A 21,358-nucleotide genomic window follows, 5' to 3' on the forward strand; every position below is an offset into this window, starting at 1 on the left:
TATCTCGCGCCTAGTACACGTTCAATCACATGTATATGTGTGAAGTGTCATAGCGCGAGCCTACCGTGTATCTATCGATCTATACCGTAAACATAGTGGTTTTTAGCTCTCATTTTTAAAAACTTTTTTAGAATAATACTTTCAGAAAATTCCTTCTCTATTGGAAAGATAATTGATTGTTCATCTTCAAATTATAAAACTTTATTCATTTTAATTATGAGAACTAATTTAAATAATGAAATTAGGCCAGCATATACTATAGCACCCCCAATTTAGACACTTTTATAAATTTTTTTTTATGCGTTAGGGGCACTGCCAGAGAATAAAAAGTTATAAGAAAAGCCACGATTGAGTAAAACATTGAAATTTTTTTATAGCAATGATTCATTATTGCGCCACCAGCGGTGCTTCGGTCTGTATTTTTTACTATAGTTTCATACAGAAATTTTTTATGAGCATAAATAAATACGTTTCATAATCATAAATAAATCCGTTTTGATATTTAAGATGAATTTTCTTTATTTGATGTCAGTGTTCATTATTATAATTTCAATCAATTTTCACCGATTTTGCATAAATACTACAGAAAAAACTATACATCTTACTTTAGTTTTACTTGAAATTGTTGTGAGTTGCATGCGAATTGTCATAAGTAGAAGAAAAAACTTGACAACTATTTCAATCAAACTAATGTCAATTTTTTACCAATTAGCTTAAATAAAATTAAATTGAAGAACTCCGAATAGCTACTTTAGATTGAAATTGACAGTAATTTGACATTGAAATTACTGAAAATTTGCTGCACGAATTTGTCGCCAATTTAACAGCAAAAGTTAAAAAGAAAAATTTACGGTTAATTTTTGCTCAATTTCGAGGTAACACTTTTTGCTGCACATAAAAGTCGGTAATGTCCATTCTTACCATTTAAGAAAGTAATCAAATTTATACTTAAAAATGTCTACAACTTGAATATAAAAAAATAGTTTACAATTTTTCAAGTGAAACTAACAATAAATTGGAGTAAAAATTTACCTGGAAATTGACGAAAAATTTTTCTAGTAAGCTTTCGAAATGAATTTGCATTTTAGTTCGGGTAGTAAATTTACGTCAAATTGTATAGGAAGTTGTATATAAATTGTCCTCGAAAACAGAATTGTCCAAAGTTGACGGACATTTGATGAAATTTCCCAGGAAACTTTTGCTAAACAAACTGTGGTATTAGGGTGTCTATTTAAAATATTTAAACTTCTTGATATTGCACTTATATTCGCTAGGACGTACCAAAATCAGCTCTACTTACTTAGCCGTACAATAATAATTATTCGTACAATAATATTAATCGAGTAATATTATAAAAAATCAATGCTAATTGTAAGGATATTCCCTAATTGTACAGTTTAGTTAGCAAAATTTAAGTTGCGAAAGTTTCCTCGAAATTTTCATCAAATGTCCGTCAATTTCGGGCTCTTTCGTTATTGACGAGAATTTGCATAAAACTTGCGATACAACTTGACGTAAACTTACTACCCGAATTCGAATCCAAATTTATTTTAAAAGTCGTATACAAAATACCGTCAAAAACGGAAAAGCCCGAAGTTATCAGACATTTGACGAAAATTTCATGGGAACTTTTATTAGTGTTTTTTTCTAGTAATCAAAAAGTGACCTCTAAATTAAGGAAAAATCAACCGCTAATTTTTTTTCCAAGTTTTGATATCAAATTGTCGGCCAATTCGGACAGCAAACTTCGATAATTTTAAATATCAAATTACTATCAATTTCAAGCTAAGGTGGCTTTTAGGGTTATTTCGTACATCTAACATTGTGGCGCTACCTGTCAATACCTTATTAGCAAAATTTGAAAATCGGGTTTTTAACGAATGGAAACATATAATTATTTTTAATCGGAAGATTTATTATCGTTATACAAAAAAAAATATTTTTATTGAAGACTACTAATGGCAAATCTAGTTTCTTAATTACATTTTTATTATAAATAAATTACTGTTTTCTTTGCTTTAACCGGCAATTATCGACAAACGATTTCCTAGTGATTTAAATGAAAAAATTAATAAAATATCGAAGTAGAGGGGTCAAATGGAAAAAATTAAAGGCTAATTTTTATTTACTTTTTCATAATCAAGCAATTAACTTACAAACAACTTTGATAGACCAACATTGATCGACAAACGACCTAAAAACGATTGCAATCAGAATAAATCAGATCGGTTTACATTGAGTTGGTTTATAATGAGGAGTTAAGTAAGTGGAGCTGAGATATACAACTTCAGCCATAAGCGATTTCTGATAATCAAGTTGGAAGCGAGCTAGTGGCAACCAACTGCAGCAACTTGTTATCAAGTTGGCCGCAAAGATTGTTGGCATTTCCATAAGTTGACAGCAATTAGTCGCCTATTCTCTGAGAAAATGTGTGCCAACAGCTGGCATTCCCTTAGTTGACAGGGTTGACAGAAAGTTGACTTCAATTTTCTCAGAAAGTTGGCGTCAGGTTGCGGCAGTCGATTATCATCAACTTTCTAAGAATGTTGGTAACAACTGGTAGTCAATAATAACGTCAAAATTTTGAATTTTGTTCTGTATATAACGTTATATCCGCTAAACAGTACCAAAATCGGGCAACTTAGTGCTATACATATATATGTATGTACAGATATAAATGTAGATCGGTTGAAGTATGTTTACGTAGTAATTGCGTCAAAAATACGTATAATTATCTCTAACTAAGTAATTATTATTGACTAACAATTAATTATGCATCAGATAATTTAAAAAATTTTCAAAATATAATCCGTGATTAACTTTCTTATGTTCTATCTAGCTACCCGCAATGTCTATATTTAAAAATTACTCCTCTAATAGGGGATCTACAGTATATATATATATATATATATATATATATATATATATAATTTAGTACTATCTACAGATCAATTAAATTATCATTTTTATTTAATAATTGCGTTGAAAATATGTATAGATCTCTAATTAATACTATATTATTGACAAACAATGAATTATGCGTCAAATAATGCTAAAAACTGAAAAATATAATAACACTACAAAAAAAATAAATCCTACCAAAAACAGATTCTCTGTATAAAGTCGCGCCAAGTACACGTTTAAAATTTTTTAAAAGTAAAAAAAAAATTATTTTTTACAAAAAAAAAAATCAAATCGAAAAAATACCAAGTACCTAGTATGATGCAAAATCATAACAAACATTTTCATAAAATTAAAAAAAAAAAATTGTATAACAAAATTTCAATGTACTTGGTGTGCGTTACTACATGTACTCAAGCAAAATTAATTTCTAATAAAATCAAATATGTTTTTTTTTACTCTTTTGTAAGCACACCAAGTACATTGAAATTTTGTTATACAATTTTTTTTTTTAATTTTATGAAAATGTTTGTTTTGATTTTGCATCATACTAGGTACTTCGTATTTTTTCGATTTGATTTTTTTTTTCGTAAAAAATAATTTTTTTTTTCTTTTAAAAAATTTTAAACGTGTACTTGGCGCGACTTTATACAGAGAATCTGTTTTTGGTAGGATTACACTTATCCAAACAATTAAAGGAACAAGAAAATTTTATCAATTTTTTAGTGACTGGAAGGCTGTATTTTCTTGAAAAATTGTCGCATCGAAAAAATAAATAAAGCAAATTGAAGTTTGAAATTTCTAACTTAAAGATCTTTCAGCAAAATAGTTTTTTGAGCCACCTTTTTTGCGGAATCATAAGAAATAGCTCGAGACAAAATTTTCTAAATTTTTTGGTTTTGTTTTTAGGACCTACGGGGCCGGGAAAATTTTCTTCGAAAAAACCAATTCATGACCCGTTTAGGAAATTTATTCAGCTGCAATTTGCTTTTTTTTTCTTTGTAGGACGATTTGCTGCTGAGATATCAGCCTTCAAATTAAAAAGAATCCTTTTATCTTCGACTATCGATATCTCAGCAGCTAATGGTTGCACAGTCATTTTGAGGGCAACTTTAGAAACGAATAAATTTTCCACAAGCCTCATTCTCGATTTAAAAAATTGACTTTTTATGGTTTTTTTAGTCAATCAACCGGTACTGTAGAATATTGATGGAAAGCTTAATGTTGCTAGGTGATTTTACAGCCTAATATACCTCCAAAAGCTCTGAAAATGTTCAAATCGATCCATTAAACCGTTTGTCTGGGCCGATTGCTCAAAGTTTAACAAACCAATAAAAGGAACAAGTTTTGTCCTTTAAATTGTGTAATCATCATCAAAATGAAAAAATTCACTTTTTTTCGGATGTTCTTCCATTTTTACTTTAATTACTCAGAAATTATAAGGTAAAGAAAAAAAAAAACAAGAAATCCGAATAAACGTAAAAAAGAAAAATGTAAAAATTTTCTGACACCTCCATTGAAAATACCGCGCGTTCACTACGAAAAGAAAAACAAAAATCTCTAATCAATTCATTGTGAAATTATACCATTTTAGCAACGAATAAAAGTTGGAATCTACTTGTTACTGACTGTACGAACTTATAGTAAATCTACGATGGAAAAAAGATACATTCACAATGTATCTATTGATTCACGCTAATCTAATAATCACCAAAATGTACTATTTTTTAACTAAGAAAGTTCAATTCATAAACTGCGACTAGACCATAAGGTTACAGTAAATTCTCAGTATTTTGACCAAATTATTTATTTGTCGTGATAACGTTAATTCATTTTTCTAACAAAAAATTTCCGAATATAAGGTTATTTAGGTGCCATTATTAAATTCAATGCTGAAAAATATTCATTCTGTGGTTAATGATTGAGTCTAAAGATATCGGTTGTTACAACAAATTTAAGTTAAATTTAGAAATTTAGTTAAATAATATAGATCTGTTTTATACTCAAATATTCTAGAAGGCTTTTGCGCGCTGACGCGCTCCCATTATTTCTTACCTCTTGAAATATTTTGTTAACTACTTTCCACACTTCCCTTATGAAAGTCGTTATTGAAAATATTCATCATGGATGCCTATTATCCTCATTAACTGCTAACATGACCAACAATCCCCATAGCAACCGTTGCAATGACAGCAGTCTCCATAGCATCCCTTGCTGTGGAAATATTCACTATAGCAACCATTACTATGGTAACAGTCTCCATAGCAACCGTTGCTATGACGACTATGAGCGGTGACATAACACCAACTTTTTTAAGATAGATTTTGTTATGGGTTTGATCGTAAGTTTTATTTGTTCAAGGTTTTAATGAGTCGATCTAATATAAACATGGATACAAAAGAAGAACCTAAAGTTATGATTTTAAGTATACTCAATGCATTTTTTCAAACTGTTTACGTGATATTTTTTAAAAACAAAGTTGATCACGAAGATCGAATGGATATACCAATGTTTTTTGGATTTGTAGGCCTTTTCAATCTTACTTTATTATGGCCAATATTTTTTATTCTTCATTATGGGCATTGGGAAGAATTTGAATGGCCGAACAGTCGACAATGGACATTCATAGTTATAAATGGAATTATTAGTACAGTATTGAGTGAAGTTTTATGGCTGTGGTACGTATGAATATTTTTATTAGAAATATTAATTTTACATACTTACAGAAATCTAACTTTTTCATGTAATTCAGGAGCTGTTTCTTAACATCTTCACTTATCGGAATTTTATCAGGAAGTTTATTAATACCAATGTCGATGATAGCCGATGTACTGTTAAAGAAAATTCAGTACCCTCACAATTTTTACGTGGGTTTGATACCGATGATATTTGCATTTTCATCCATATTCTTACTTTCGTATTATGAAAATTGGGACCCAGTATTGAACTTATTGAAATACTTTCATTCTTTGATTTTCAGAAAAAGTAAAACTATAAGGTGAGAAAAATATAGAATTACTGATGTCTTAATTATTAGTTCCATGATATAAAGGGATCATCCATAAAGTACCTCACACAATTTTCGATATTAGACTCCTCCCCTAGTAGCAATATTGATCGATGCTTGCACAAGAATTGTTTACAATGTTGTGAAAATATGATAAACAATATTGACTGAAATTTTGTACAAGACTCTTTAAATAGATTTCTCGCGCAAGAATCGAAAAATTATTGCTCCAGATTATTTTTTCAGAAACTTGCGCCAGACTGCGCCAGAGAGTTGTGGTGCATCCCCACAGAGAATTTCTCTGCATTACAAAATCTCGCAAAATTTTTCCCTACACGAATCGACTCTACAAATAAATTTTTACATCGCTACAAATCTACAGAAGATTATTTTCACATCGTTCCATCTCTACTTGAGAACATCTCTCTTATCAAGAATCTCTACAGCGATCATTTTTACATAGCGCTAAGCTCAAACAGTAGAATTTTTGGTTTGACATTTTATTAATAAAATAGGTTAATTATATAAAAGAAAGAATGAATGAAAGTAAAATTAAATTATTTAAATATCACAAAAATGATGGTTCATCCCACCACAAATTTATGATAAGATATGATCATATATGATATACATATAGGTTTGACAAAAATTGTTTAAACTAAAAAAATAATGTTTTAATTTCATCGTTCATTAACATTAATTGAAATTTATTTATTTATAGTTATTGTTCACTCATTATTAATTTTTCTATCGACTAAAAAGTATTCGGTATTTTTCTGGGATTCGAACCTGGATCCTTCTGCGTATCAGTTGAAGCTTGTACCACTCTGTCAAACCATAGATTTAATAGTTGGGTCTATCTAATAGGCTTATATATTGATCTTTGAAATCTCAACAATCATTACGTTTATATTGATATTTTACATGGTATTTGAGTAGCTTGTTTTCTAATGTGGAATCAGAAGTTTTTTTATCTTCAACAAATTGAAAAAATAAAATTTAAACTTTAGTTTAACTTAAAAGCTAAACTTAAAATTCAAACTTAAGTTTTATCATATATGTTCATACCTAATCCTACACAGAAAAAACAGTTAACTTGGTTCAAGAAAATTTTTGTCTTCCGAATTTTCTGTCTTGATTCAATAAAAATAAAATACTTGATTCAAAAACTTTTTTTTGGTTCAAGACAGTAAATTCTCTTGCTCCAAAAAAAGTTATTTTTGAAGCGAAATTGAAAATTTCTTGGTTTAAGAAAAGAAATTCTTGGCTAAAGAAAATAAGTCATCTCTGGCCAAAAAATCAACTTTTTGATCGAAAAAAAGTTTAACTTCGGCCAAGAAACTTTTTTTTGCCCCAAGAAAGAAAATTTCTCACTCCAAAAAATCAAAGTTTTGAACGAAAAAAAGTTTACTTGAACCAAGATATTTTTCCTTGCCCCAAGGAAAAAAAATTTCTTGCTCCAAAAAATAAACGTCTTTTGATTAAAAAAAAAGAAACCCTTAAGCCAAGAAAAAATCTCTTGGCGCAAGAAAAAAATTCTCTTGCTCCGAAAAATAAATTACTTAAGAGAAAATAAAAGTTGCTTGGGCCAAGAAAAAAAAATTTCTTGCTCTTAAAGTTTGCTTCTTTAATACAGACTTAAATTTTTCTCAATCAAAAATTTTATTCTCTCTACAAAAGATTGACGTGTTGATTCTTTTTGTTTTTTTTTTTTTTTTATCTGAAACGTAATTTTTTGTATTTTTATTTCGTAAAAAATCTTTTGAGTAAACTTTAATATTAAATATTTAAGTCATGATGTATTATAGGATATACTATAGTACAATTCAAAGAGGTACTTGTAGCTCGGTCAAATGACAAAGTGCTCAAATTAAATCGTACTGAAATTTGGAATTTAACAATTCTAGAATATCTTTCGTACCAGGGACACACTACAAATGGTAAGCGCAATCTAGTGGCGAGCACCGAACTACTCCCGCTGCTACTGCCTAGCACCGGTGATTTTCCCCCTCTCCACATCGATCTTTTCTCTCAAGAAATTTTTTCTCTTGGCTTAAGCAACTTTTGTTGTCTTGGTCAGAGAATACAAAAATACTTGCGTGAAAAGAATAAGTACTTGTTCTGAGAAATTTTATTTTCTTTAACCAAAAAAATGCAATATTGCTACAAAAAAATAATGTATCTTGCTCCAAAAAATATCTCTTACTTTAAGAAATATAAACTCTTGAAACAAGTGAAAATTTTTTGATTTAAGCGTAAAAATATGTTGACGTGAGAAAAAAAATTTTGATTCAAGATAAAAATTTGAAGATAATTGTTTACTTCGGGCAAGTAAATTTTTATTTTCCGAATCGATCAAAAAAAATTTCTTGAATCAAGAATATTTTCCTTGATTCAAGTTAACTGTTTTTTCTGTGTATCTGATTTTATATGTGTTAAACATCGCGTAGAGAATTTTCATGTCTCTTTATACTTGAATATATCTGATTTCATAAAAGTTAAACAACTTGTAAGAAATTTCATGTATTATCATATATGTTCATTCCTGACTATATCTGATCTTCTACGAGTTGAACATCATTTAAAAATTTTTATGGTCCTTCATATATGATCATGCATGACCATATATAATCTTGTATGGATTGTATACCGGTTAAAATTTTTTTAATATTTTTTCATATCTGTTTATATATATTCATACATGATCATTTATCATCTTATATGGTCTGTATATGGGTTAAAAACTTTTAATGTATCTTCATATATGTTCATACACTAACGCAAAAAATTAACGGAACAAAAAAATTTATAAATTATTTAGTGATATTTTGAAGGCTGTAACTTTGTGAAAAATAATCGTATCGAGATTTAAAAAAAAAGCATCTTATAGCTTGAAATCTCTATTTTCGGTGCATTTTTATTAAAAATTTTTTTGGAGCTCCGGCTATTGCGCAAACATGAGAAATCCCGCGAGACAACAAATTTCTAAATTTTATTTTTTCCGAAGAGCCCACGGACCGTGGAAAAATTCTTTCAACTAAACCAATGCATAGGTCGTTTAGCAAATTTATTCAGCTTCAATTTGGCTTTTTTTTTAACCTCGTAGGACGATTTGTCGCAGATATATCAGCCTCTAAACAAAAAATGATCCTTTTGGCTTTGATCATCGATATTTCAGGTACCAATTATTGCACAGTAAATTAAAGGGCGGCGTTAAAAACTTGAATAAATTATCTACAAGACCCATTCATCATTTTTCTAAAAAAAAAAATTTTTTTCATTTTTAACATCCATTAGAAGTAAGTACAAAAAAAGGACTTTCATAAAAAGGACATCAACCATTACTCTGTAAATATTAATGAAAAGACTAATGTTGCCAGGAACTTTTTTAGCTTAATGTACCTCTAATACCCCTGTCAATTTTCAAATTATTCTATCGAACCATTTTTTGGGAATGATCGATCAAATTTTTGCTAAACAATTAAAAGAACAAGTTTTGTTCTTTTAATTGTGTAATCATAATCAAAATGCAAAAATCATTTTTTTTCGACTTCACCAAATTTTTGCGTTGGTTATTCAGCAAATGCAAGGAAATTTCAAAAAAGTTTTGAAAAAAAATTAAAACTTTTTTTATTGTGTTCGAAAATTATTTTTTGAAATCTTTTGGAAATTTTTTTACTTTTGCCATTTCCTTGCATTTTGAAATTTTTTGTCTTGCGGTATATCTCATGTTTGTGCAATAGCCTGAGCTCTTAAAAAATTTTGATAAAAATGCATCGAAACTAGGGATACCAAGCTATAAAATGCTTTTTTTAAAATCTCGATACGATTATTTTTCACAAAATACAGCCTTTCAAAAATCACAAAAAAATTAATAAAATTTTTCTGTTCATTTAATTTTTTGCGTAAGTATATATGCTCATATATGCCCGTATAGAATCATTTATGATCTTATGTGGACTGAACATCGAGTAAAAATACTTTATGTTGTATCATATATGATCATACATGACCATATATGATCTTATATGATTAGGGTATAAATTAGAAGAAATTTCTTTGCCTTTATAAATGGTCATATATCAACATGTATGACTCTTACATGAACATATACGAATCATATATGATTCATGTATGATCTTATATGGTCACATCTAATTATACATAGCCGGATATGAATTTTTTTTTCCCGGGTAGTGGACTTGTGTCAACTAAAATTAAGAGTTCAAACTTTAACAGTATTTTTTTTTTTTCGTCGTGTTGAACTATATTTTCCGTATAACTTTTGAAAAGAAAAAAAATAGTTGATTTTTTTGAATTATTCATATATATATATATATATATATATATATATATATATATATATATATATATATATGTACATGCCCGAGAAAAAATGTATATGTACATGCCCGAGAAAAAATGTTTATATATAATCATACATAATTATATATAACTATATATGATCATATATAATTATATATAATTATATATGATTATATATGATCATACATAATACAATATTTAAACGGAGAAAGTCATATGTAGCTCCATATATATTATATATGATTGTATATAATACTATTCCGAGAAATTTTTTTTATATAGAATCATATATAATTATATATATATATATATATATATATATATATATATATCCATATATAATTGTATACTATCATTAGGGTGTTTAAAAAAAAAATATTTTTTTTTTTCATGGTATTTAAAAATTGGAAGTACCCAGTTTTTCAATCGGTTGAATTTCATATAATTTTGTGAAATTATTCAATGTTTTCCAAAATTTTATATAAGTTTTTTTAAATTTCACATCACAACAGAAAATCAAAAAATTTGAAGAAACTTAATAAAATTTTATATAATTATCATCGAGGCCGACAAAAATAAAATTTCATATAAGTTCATGGAGTTTTTTTAAATTGTGTAAAAATCCATCACGAAAACTTATGAACTCGGTCTTTACCGGCATTTCACTCTAAATACATCAATTAAGCACATGACTTGAACTCTCGTGATGTGGACCAGTGATCAACGTTCGGGGCTACCAACCAAAAGGAGCCGTGTTCGAACCCAGCAGATGTTCCAGGATTTTTTTATCATTTACTGCTATCAATTCTTGTTTCTGAATTTGTAATGCGTTCGCGCGGTAATAACCAAATCAAAAATTTGGTATTTAATTTTTTTTTTTTTTCCAAAATATTTTTTAATTATGTATAACTTGATTATATATAATCATATATGAAAAATGGCCAAATATAATTATTAGGGTGGGCCAAAAAAAAGAACTAATTTTTTTTTCTTTAATTATCGTGAAAATATTGTTAAAGATGATGAAAAAAAAAATCGTAAAGTTTGAGCTCTTAATATAAATATTAAGAGGTGGCTCATCGGGTTTTTTTTAATTTCCATTTAAATAACATGGAAAAAAATAATTTTTTAGTTTGGAATTTTTTACCTCGGCAATGGCTCATCGTACGAATAAGCCTAGCATACATTTTCGTAGGGAATTTAACGCTCTACAAAAAAGCTCTCTCATCATTTTTCGATAAATCTATCTGTTCAAAAGTTATTCGAGCTCGAAGTCAAGTTAGAGTAAATTTCGAGATCTTTTTACTTTTTTGGCGAAACTATCGGACTTATCGTAAAATGTCATAGAATCTTTTTTGTAGACAATTTTATTTTCTACAAATTATCATTGAAAAATTTTTTTCAAACTCTGCATTGTTTTCTAGTTATTTCCATTTTAATGCCGAGTTCTCGAAATCGATCAGAAAACTACTGTTTTAGGAGCTTGGCATTAAAATGTAAATAACCAAGAAAAATAACGAAATTTAAAGAAAATTTATCAGAGATAATTTGTAGGAAATAAAATAGTCTAAAAAAAAGATTCTATGACATTTTATGATAAGTCCAATAGTTTCACCGAAAAAGTAAAAAGATCTCGAAATTTACTTTAACTTGACTTCGAGCTCGAATAACTTTTGAACAGATGGATTTATCGAAAAATAATAAGAGAGCTTTTTTGTAGAGCGTTAAATTCCTTACAAAAATGTATGCTGGGCTTATTCGTACAATGAGCCATTGCCGAGGTAAAAAATTCCAAACTAAAGTATTATTTTTTTCCATGTTATTTAAATGGGAATTTAAAAAACCCGAAGAGCCACTTCTTAATATTAATATTAAGAGCTCAAACTTTACGAGAATTTTTTTTTCGTCATCTCTAACAATATTTTCACGGTAACTAAAGAAAAAAAAATTAGTTCTTTTTTTGGCCCACCCTAATAATTATATATAGTTATATATAATTATATACAGTTATATATAATTATATATAATTTTATATGATTATATATAAAAATTTTTTCTCGGGTGGGTCATTCCATGTCGAAGCGACGGAGAGTTGGAATCGACCCCTTTCGATTTGGACGAATTTCGGCCAGAAGTTTTCTATTACCATATAACGCAATTCCGCCAAATGAACGAAATTTGAAAATTTTGCTTCAAAAGTTATGCAAAATACAAAATTTCGCGTTTTTTCCCGTTTTTCTACTTTATTCTTTAAATATCTCAACAACTAAGATGGTTATAATAATGATCCAAAGCTTGTTTTGAAAGAGATGCTTAAGGCCACGAGAAAAAAATAAGCCATAAAAAAAATTTTGAAATTTATCGAATTTTGAAATTTTGAAATTCGTCAAAAATGATGATCGACATTCAATTTTTTTTTGTATAGTACCTTGTACTTATTTTAAAAGATTCTGAAATTTTTAGAACTGTGTTTTTTGTTTTTGCAAAAATGTAAATTTTTGAATTTTATTAAAAAAAAAAAAATTTGGTATTTGTTTAGAAGAGGGGTTCACCCATGTTTCAACAGTAAAAATTCAATTTTAGCCATATCACTTTGTAACCAATTTCCATCGCCATTATTTTCCGGCGGATTGAATGTATATATTCATTAAATTATAAGTACAAAAAGCGTCTATGGTCCAGAATCTTCTTGCTCATGTTGTATTATGATTGATTTCAAATTGTTTTGAAATTTTTATAGTTCCGTGCTATACTGCACCAAATGACATAATTTTCTTATTATTCTATGTACTGACTCTTAAATCAATCACCAAATCTTAAGATATATGCCAGTTTGTCGTAATGTGTGTAGTTTTGTCCTAAGTACGTTAACGGACTCGTCAGTAAGGATATGTTAACGCACTCTTGCCTTAGACTACATCTCTTACTAGTACGCGCCGGCCTGACACAGTGTTATGGGCTTCAGCCAGACACTATACTAGCAAAGAAAGGCGGATACCGTCCAAACTACTTGCAACTAAATGTTAGGTAAGCTGTTGTACACCGTAAAATATATTGAAATAACACAAAATATGCCGATTTTCCACTATTACAATAGTTTAAAAAATTTTAACTCTTAGTTAGACCTTTCCTATCGCCATCGTCTATCTTACGGTATTAGATAAAATTACTTATATGTATTAGAAGATATTTATTTTCGACAATTAGCAAGATTTTATATTATTTTTATAAATTTTGTACAATTCAATTGCAAGGTTTGGATAGATATCTAGTGATGAAGACAAAAACACATACAGAAAATTTAATCCACCTCGTAGCTGAACACGTGGAAAAAAATTAATTATAGGTATTTTAGGTATGGGCACTTGGAACTTTGATAAATGTGGTGATTCCAAACAAATACCATTTTTTCCGAGTTTCTTATGAAAATTTGCTGGTTTACGATGTTTTAAGAAGCCTCTCCAAAAATCTTCAAGAGGTCGCTCACGAATTTGGAAAAAATCAAAAATGTGTTGGTATGAGGCAATGTGAATAAAACAAAACGATGATTAATATACAATAAGACGTATTTATTTGCTATTATAACTACAAAAGTAAACTCGATGCTTATTGATGAGCATCATCGATTAGAACTAATTATAAATCAAAGTGTCACATATTTCTCCCTTGGACGAATCATTTTGCCCCACCACTCGAGTCATGACACCATAGATGTGCGTATTGTATTTTATATCTAACACGCCCTCTCAATATGCACACAATTAGTAAGTATGAAATCCAAAACCATGCAAACATTTCTTATGACTCACACGGCTCAACGGCTTGGTCAATACATCAGCAACCATCTCTCCTGTAGAAATGTGCTTCGAGTGAAATAGCTCATTTCTCACTGCATCTCGAATAAAGTGATATCGAATGTACATGTAATGTAAATACCCCAATCAGCATCAGTGAACCCGACCAGTGGTTCATTGGATTTCGTATACCGAAATCCGAAATCTGAAGTGCCAGCAAGATATCTTAACACTTTTTTAACGGCTATCCAGTGATATTTACGTGGTTCTTCAACAAACTGAGCTAGTCTGGACACAGTATTCGCAATATCTGGACGCGATGCCACTGATAAATACATGAGTGTCCCTATTAATTCTGGATATGGATAGTTTTCACATTTTTCACTGTCGTTCATGTCAACAGGATGTGACTTTATCTTTGAGGGTGTTGCTATCGGGTTACATTTACTCATTCCATATTGTGTCAATAATCCCTTTATATATCCTGTCTGTCCAAGTACAATTTGGTCCTCGTTCTGGCTAATCTCAAGACCCAGGCAATATTTTGCAACACCAAGATCCTTTATTTCGAATTCTCCCATCAGCCGTCGTTTCAACACGCCCACAGAATCATGATTTTGTGACGCCACAAGAAAATCGTCTACATATACAAGCACATAAACAGGATGCCCACTTATTTCACTGACGAACAAACATGGCTCATTTTTCATGGGCTTCAAACTAAAACTCGAAAGTTTTTGGCTAAGTTTCTCGTACCATTGGCGACCCACTTGTTTCAATACATATAGAGCCTTTTTTAGTATACACGCATTGCCATCGTCACGTAAATCACTTATCATCTTCATCGCTTTGACCCCTATATCTGAGTTCCTGCTCTCCTTGGACACAATCTCGTTCAGCATCTCCCAAAACATTTTAGGGACCGTCATGACCACTTCCTCACTTAACGTCCCATTTAGGTAGGCTGTTACCACGTCGAATTGCCAAACCGACATTTCAAATTTGACGGCGAGAGCTAATAACAGTCTTAACGTCTTTAATCGTGCTACTGGAGCAAACGTCTGGTGATAACCTCACCTTCAATAGCATTTCTCCACTCTTCACATGCATCACTCTTTAAGGCGTCCGTGATGCTTACTTCGGCTACATTAGCAAAAACCTCATCTTCTGGTTCAGCTATGTTACCGGCTGGATCCTCATCATCCGCTGATGAGCGTGCCGAGTTAAAAAGCTTGACGGGGCGCCCTCTTCATCTGGTGCGAAGCAATGTTGGCCTACCACGACCTCTCTTAAATACTGGTATTGACTCATCAATCGACCCCTGCATCTTCGGTGTCACTATAGACTGCTCTCCAATGTTGTTCGTATTGAGTGAAAGGGGCGAAACTTTGAGCATCGAACGACCACCGAGCTCCGTTTTCGGATCAGGCACATCAATAATTTCATCAAAAATGCACGTATCATCACATGCCGCCTTCCCAGATTCTTCTAGGAGCTTTACATCTCGGGCCACGATTATTTGTCGGGTTTTTGGAATCCAAACGCTAAATCCCTTGTTCGCTCGAGGATATGCCACGAAGACACCTTCAATTGCTTTTGGCGCGAATTTATCTTTGCTAGGATTTTTGTCTAATACATGTACTTTTGACCCAAACACTCTAAGGTGTTCTAACCTCACTTCTCGTTCAAACCATTTTTCGAATGAAATTTGATCAGCTAAACTGCTGGTAGGGCATCTATTTCGGATATGGCAGGCAGTAGCAATGGCTTCTGACCAGAAGGAAGCTGCCATATTGGATTGCAATAGCAAACACCTAGCCATATCTAACAAAGTGCGATTCACTCGCTCCGCTACTCCATTCTGCGAGTGCTGTCTTTTGAACGTTTTCGAGCGACCCTTGAATATTGATAATAAATCTTCTCGATTTTTTCACCATCAATTTGCATCACAATGAATGAAAATATAACCCGAGAAATAGAAATAATAAGTTATTTACATACTTTTTTACCTTTTAATTCAATTTTTAGGTTTTTTCGCTTATTCAAAACTTACAAAGTTTTATTGTTTAAGACTGTCATGTATAATTTTGGTTATGCTAAAGTGATATTTTACTGAAATGACAATAAATGAGTTATAAAAGAATACAAAAACTGATTCAAAGTATTAGTCAAATATTATCAGTTAATATCCGAAATTATTGAGCGCCGTTTAAATATTTAAATTTTGGACTGAAATTTTCAGCACAGACATGATTTTACAAATATAAACTATTGCTGCCACGAGAAAGAAAAAATTTTGAAGTAAAAAATCCGAATTTTAATCATTTTTGATATTTTCGAAATTCGTGAGGGACCTCTTGAAAATTATTTATCTAGCTGATTTTTGGAGACGCTTCTTAAACATCGTAAGCTAAGAAATTTTTATAAGAGACTCGCAAAAAAAAAATAGTCGGTTTTTTTAGGCCACCTTAATATATATGGGGCACTCCACGCCAAATCGACCACTTTTGACCCCGACCCCTTTCAATTTGGCTGAAAATTTTTTTTCCTTTTCTATACCATTAAAATCTTTTTTCAGGAAATTTTCAAATTTTTTTAACCAACCCAAAAAAAGTTATGAGTTTTTCAAGAATAAGGCTTTTATTTTTTTAAATAGCTATAACTTCTTCAAAAATTGACAAATTAGGACGCTTTTTTTTAATTTTTGTCTTCGAATGTACCTTTTAGAAAAAAATAGAAAAAAATTTTAAGATAAACTCTATGAAATTTTTGGCTTTTTTGAAAAAAAGAAAACCGCCAGTTTCTTAAAGTTCGCCATTTTTTATTTTTTTTTTTTTAATTTATCAAAAAAATACTTCAATCAATTCTGCAATTTTTCCCGTTAATCCCAGGGTGGGCGGACTTTTCCTTCTATTTTTATTTATCAATTGAAAAAAAAAATTTTTGCCCAGTTAGGCTTATTTTACAAAACATCACTTTGGAAATTTTTGAGAATTTCTCGACGGCTTCAGAGTTTGAAAAATTGAGACGAAGAAATTAACTAAAACTGGTAATCCTCGAAAAAATTTGGATTTTTTTAAAAAAGTGAGAAAAAAAATAGAAGATACCTATAAATAATTTTATTGTATTTTTTTTTTTAAACTACACCTAAGGTAAACTACATCTATAGTAAATTTACAACAAATATGTAGGAAGTTTTAAGGCATAAGAATTTAGTAATAATACCGTTCAGTTTTGTAAATTTACTATGCGACTTATTCCAACTCTATTCAGGAAAATTATAAAATATTTGTATTAAGTTTACTAAACATCTATCGAAAATTTGTTTAGCAATATTACAATAAAAATGTTCTAATTTTATTCAACAATTTGTATTGAAAATGATTTGTAATTTCAGTATGCTGTATTGTAAATTTACCAAACAAACAAATTTAGCCAAGTTTACAAAAATTACAGCATATTCATCGTAAATTATATACAAAACAGTTCCTACGATACTTTTCGATAAGACTGATACATTCGCCGGAACAGTAAAAAAAGCTCAAAATTTATTGTAAATTTGACTTGAAGCTTAAATAAATTTTGAACAGTAGGATTTATCAAAAAATGATAAGAGACTTTTTTTGTAGAGCGTTCAATTTCCTACGAAAACATAAATTGTGCATAAAAATCCGTTGATTGGTTTGTGAGCTAGGAAATTAAAAAAAAAAAAATATTTTTTTTCCCGTGTTATTTAAACGGAGAATAGAAAAATGGATTGAGGCAAACCTTAATATCGTTATTAAGAGCCCAAATTGGTACTAAAATTATTATTTTTATTTATACTTTCAATTTTTGGATACCACAAAAGACAAAAAATTTTTTTTTTTTTTTTTTTTTGAAACACCCATATTTACACATATATCTTCACTCCCAAGTTATTTTTTTTTCTATATATAAATTTTTTTTATAATTATATGCAATTATATATAATTGTATATAACTATATATAATCATCTGTGATTTTTCTCAGCGTTATATATAATTATATATAATTCTGTATAATTATATATAATTCTATATGAATCATATATAATTCTATATAAATCATATATAATTATATAGAATTATAAATGATTATATTGAATTATATATAATTTTTTTTTACCCGGGTTGCTTCAAAAAACTAACATATCTTTCTTTAGAAAAAATTTATTCAGAAAAAAAAAACTTAAAACAAGTAAAAATTTTTTTGTTTAAGCATAAAAATATGTTTTGAAAAAAAATTTTTGATTCAAGATATTTACACTAGTCCCAAAAATTAAGGGATAGAAAAAAAATTCGAAATTTTTGGGTGATTTTCAACATGCTGTAACTCGGTGAAAAATGGTCGTAGAAAAAAAAAAAGTAAATTGTAGCCTCAAGTTTCTAGTTTTCAGATCTGGCCCTCAAATTTTTTTATCATGCTCGGTTCCGGAATAATCTTAAGCAAACCGACGAAAAAAAAATTTTCAAAATTTTTGCTCGTCTTTCAACAAGTCTATGGGCTTCAATAAATTTTTTTGGATAATCTGATCTTATGACGAGTTGGCGTCGAGTTATCATTGATCAAAGCAAAAAAGTCCATTTTGGCTTTGATAATCAATAACTCCGGACGTATTGGTCGTACAGAGAATGGAAGTAGGATTTTGGAAACTGGAAAACATTCTCTATAAGACAAAATTAGTCGCTTTTAATCAAAAAAATTTTTTTGAAGCGGTAATGTTTATTAAAAAACAGGTCAAAATTCGAATATTTAAGGATATTCGGAAATCTTGCTATAACTTTGGATATAACGGATGAACAGAGGATATCGTCGTTTCTTTTTCAACCTCAAAGTGTCCTGAAAAAACCCTGAAAGTTTCAAAGCGCTGCGATTTTTCTTTCTTAGTGTCCCGAAGCTTTAAATTTATCGATTTTGCCAAAAATCTCCACAATTGGTAGTTTCTCGGTTTTTGGTCATTTTTTCGATTTCAAAATGTTTTTTCCACCAGTAATTTTGATTTTTTTGATCAATAAGATTGATTATCGAAAAAAATTGAAAAAAAAAAAATTTTTTTTTTCGTTGTATTCGCAATGATTTATCATTGTCAAAAAAATTCCTCAATTTTTTTTTACCGCCGGCATTAGCGTTACCCAAAGCGTACCACGTGGAGGTTGCTCAGTCGGAGTTACGCTTCTTACACACGCGCGCGTGTCCGTGTGTGTGTCCGTCTGTGTGTGTATATATATATATGTGTGTGTCTGCGCGTGCGTTTGTGTCTCCGTTTGTCAATGTCTATGTCTCTACGTCTGTTTTGTGTCTTTGTCGGCGTCTGGTGAAAGGCCTCTAAATTTCTGGTTCACAATTTAGTACCGCATATTGCCACCTCTGTTTCGTATTACCGTTTGTAAGCGCTCCCGCATGTTGATGCACCGCCGAATTTGTCGCTGCGTAATCCCTTGCCAACATCGTAATAACGCTTGAGTCAACTGTTGCAAAGTATGCAGATGTGGATAGTCTCGTCGCAATCGATGCCCAAGCATGTCCCATACATGCTCAATTGGGTTGTAACGGGGTAAATTCGAATTTACCGCGTTCAATTAAGTCCAAAATAAAATCTATTATGTATACTGTCAGTCATGTGACATTACCACCCAGGGTATTCCGGATAGGTAGCGACTAGTCGTCTGGAAGTGGAAATTTCACTTGCTCGACCGTCAACCCCACTTAGACTAAGTAGAAGAGAAAAAGACAACCAGTCAATTGTTGTAAAGGTATTTATAAAATTTATTCCAGGCGGTAAGCCGGAGAATTTTATTAAATACATAGTATACGTCTGGTAGCGTTGCGTCTTAGCATTCGGAAACAATTATTCGCAAATTAAATAAATAATTTCGTAAATAAAAAATTCATAAATTGGGCTCGGACGTAATTATATAAAATTAAGTAATTAATTAACTCCAGGCAGGTAGCCGGAGCGATTATATAGTCAAATATTTCCAGGCAGGTAGCCAGAAATATTCTAGAAGTTTCCAGGTGGATCGGATAACTCACGCACCGGAAACTGTCCAATCTAGTCATAGTCGCTAGTCGAAAATTAATTAATTATAAGTAAGAAAAATTAATAAAATAAATAAAATTAATAAGAAATTGTCTCAGGGAAAAATTATAAAAAGGTCCGCGGTCAAAGTCGCCGATAAAAATTAAATAGGGAAAATTAAGTTAATTAATGAAATTATAATTAATTAAATAGAGGAAATAATTCAAGGAAAGGTATTAATAAAAATAAGAATAATTATTGTGAGGAACAAGTACCTAAAAAGGAAAGCTTCGGGACACTAAGAAAGAAAAATCGCAGCGCTTTGAAACTTTCAGGGTTTTTTCAGGACACTTTGAGGTTGAAAAAGAAACGACGATATCCTCTGTTCATCCGTTATATCCAAAGTTATAGCAAGATTTCCGAATATCCTTAAATATTCGAATTTTGACCTGTTTTTTAATAAACATTACCGCTTCAAAAAAATTTTTTTGATTAAAAGCGACTAATTTTGTCTTATAGAGAATGTTTTCCAGTTTCCAAAATCCTACTTCCATTCTCTGTACGACCAATACGTCCGGAGTTATTGATTATCAAAGCCAAAATGGACTTTTTTGCTTTGATCAATGATAACTCGACGCCAACTCGTCATAAGATCAGATTATCCAAAAAAATTTATTGAAGCCCATAGACTTGTTGAAAGACGAGCAAAAATTTTGAAAATTTTTTTTTCGTCGGTTTGCTTAAGATTATTCCGGAACCGAGCATGATAAAAAAATTTGAGGGCCAGATCTGAAAACTAGAAACTTGAGGCTACAATTTACTTTTTTTTTTTCTACGACCATTTTTCACCGAGTTACAGCATGTTGAAAATCACGCAAAAGTTTCGAATTTTTTTTTGATCCCTTAATTTTTGGGACTAGTGTATTCAGTAGATGCAAGAAAATTTTAATTTTCTGAATCGTAAAAAAAAATTTCTTGTATCAAGATTAATTTTCTTGGTTCAAGTGAACTGTATTACTTTGCGAAAAATAAAATGTAGGAAGGGAAAGAATTTACATAAAAGACTATCACATTTTGAGATAAGTCTGATAGTTTCACCGAAAGTCAAATAATCCTAAAATTTACTATGAATCCAACTTTGACCTCGAATAACTTTCGAAAAATTATAAGAGACCTTTTTTGTAGAGCGTTCAATTTTCAACACAAGTATTTATTGATTTTTCCGATACACTAATTCCCTGGTGAGTGATAAAATTTTAAACTGTAAAAAAAATTTTCCTATGTTATTT

The 21,358-nt window shown here is 30.1% G+C and overlaps 1 protein-coding gene across 4 annotated transcripts in view; it reads left to right on the forward strand.

The window, feature by feature from the left end:
• Window positions 1–21,358, forward strand: part of LOC103572005 (solute carrier family 35 member F5) — a 66,223-nt gene that overhangs the window by 40,246 nt on the left and 4,619 nt on the right. For 3 of the 4 annotated variants that reach the window (XM_053741720.1, XM_053741763.1, XM_053741748.1), the window contains exons 5-7: window positions 5,263–5,579; window positions 5,654–5,899; window positions 6,155–6,386. In XM_053741720.1, coding sequence (XP_053597695.1) covers window positions 5,263–5,579; window positions 5,654–5,899; window positions 6,155–6,371 — 780 coding nt within the window. In that variant the 3' untranslated portion in view covers window positions 6,372–6,386. Of the gene's footprint in view, window positions 1–5,262; window positions 5,580–5,653; window positions 5,900–6,154; window positions 6,387–21,358 lie in introns of those variants that run through there. The other variant, XM_008550386.3, reaches the window with a different exon arrangement.

The sequence above is a fragment of the Microplitis demolitor genome, chromosome 1, assembly GCF_026212275.2.
Source record: "Microplitis demolitor isolate Queensland-Clemson2020A chromosome 1, iyMicDemo2.1a, whole genome shotgun sequence".
Lineage (NCBI taxonomy): Eukaryota > Metazoa > Arthropoda > Insecta > Hymenoptera > Braconidae > Microplitis > Microplitis demolitor.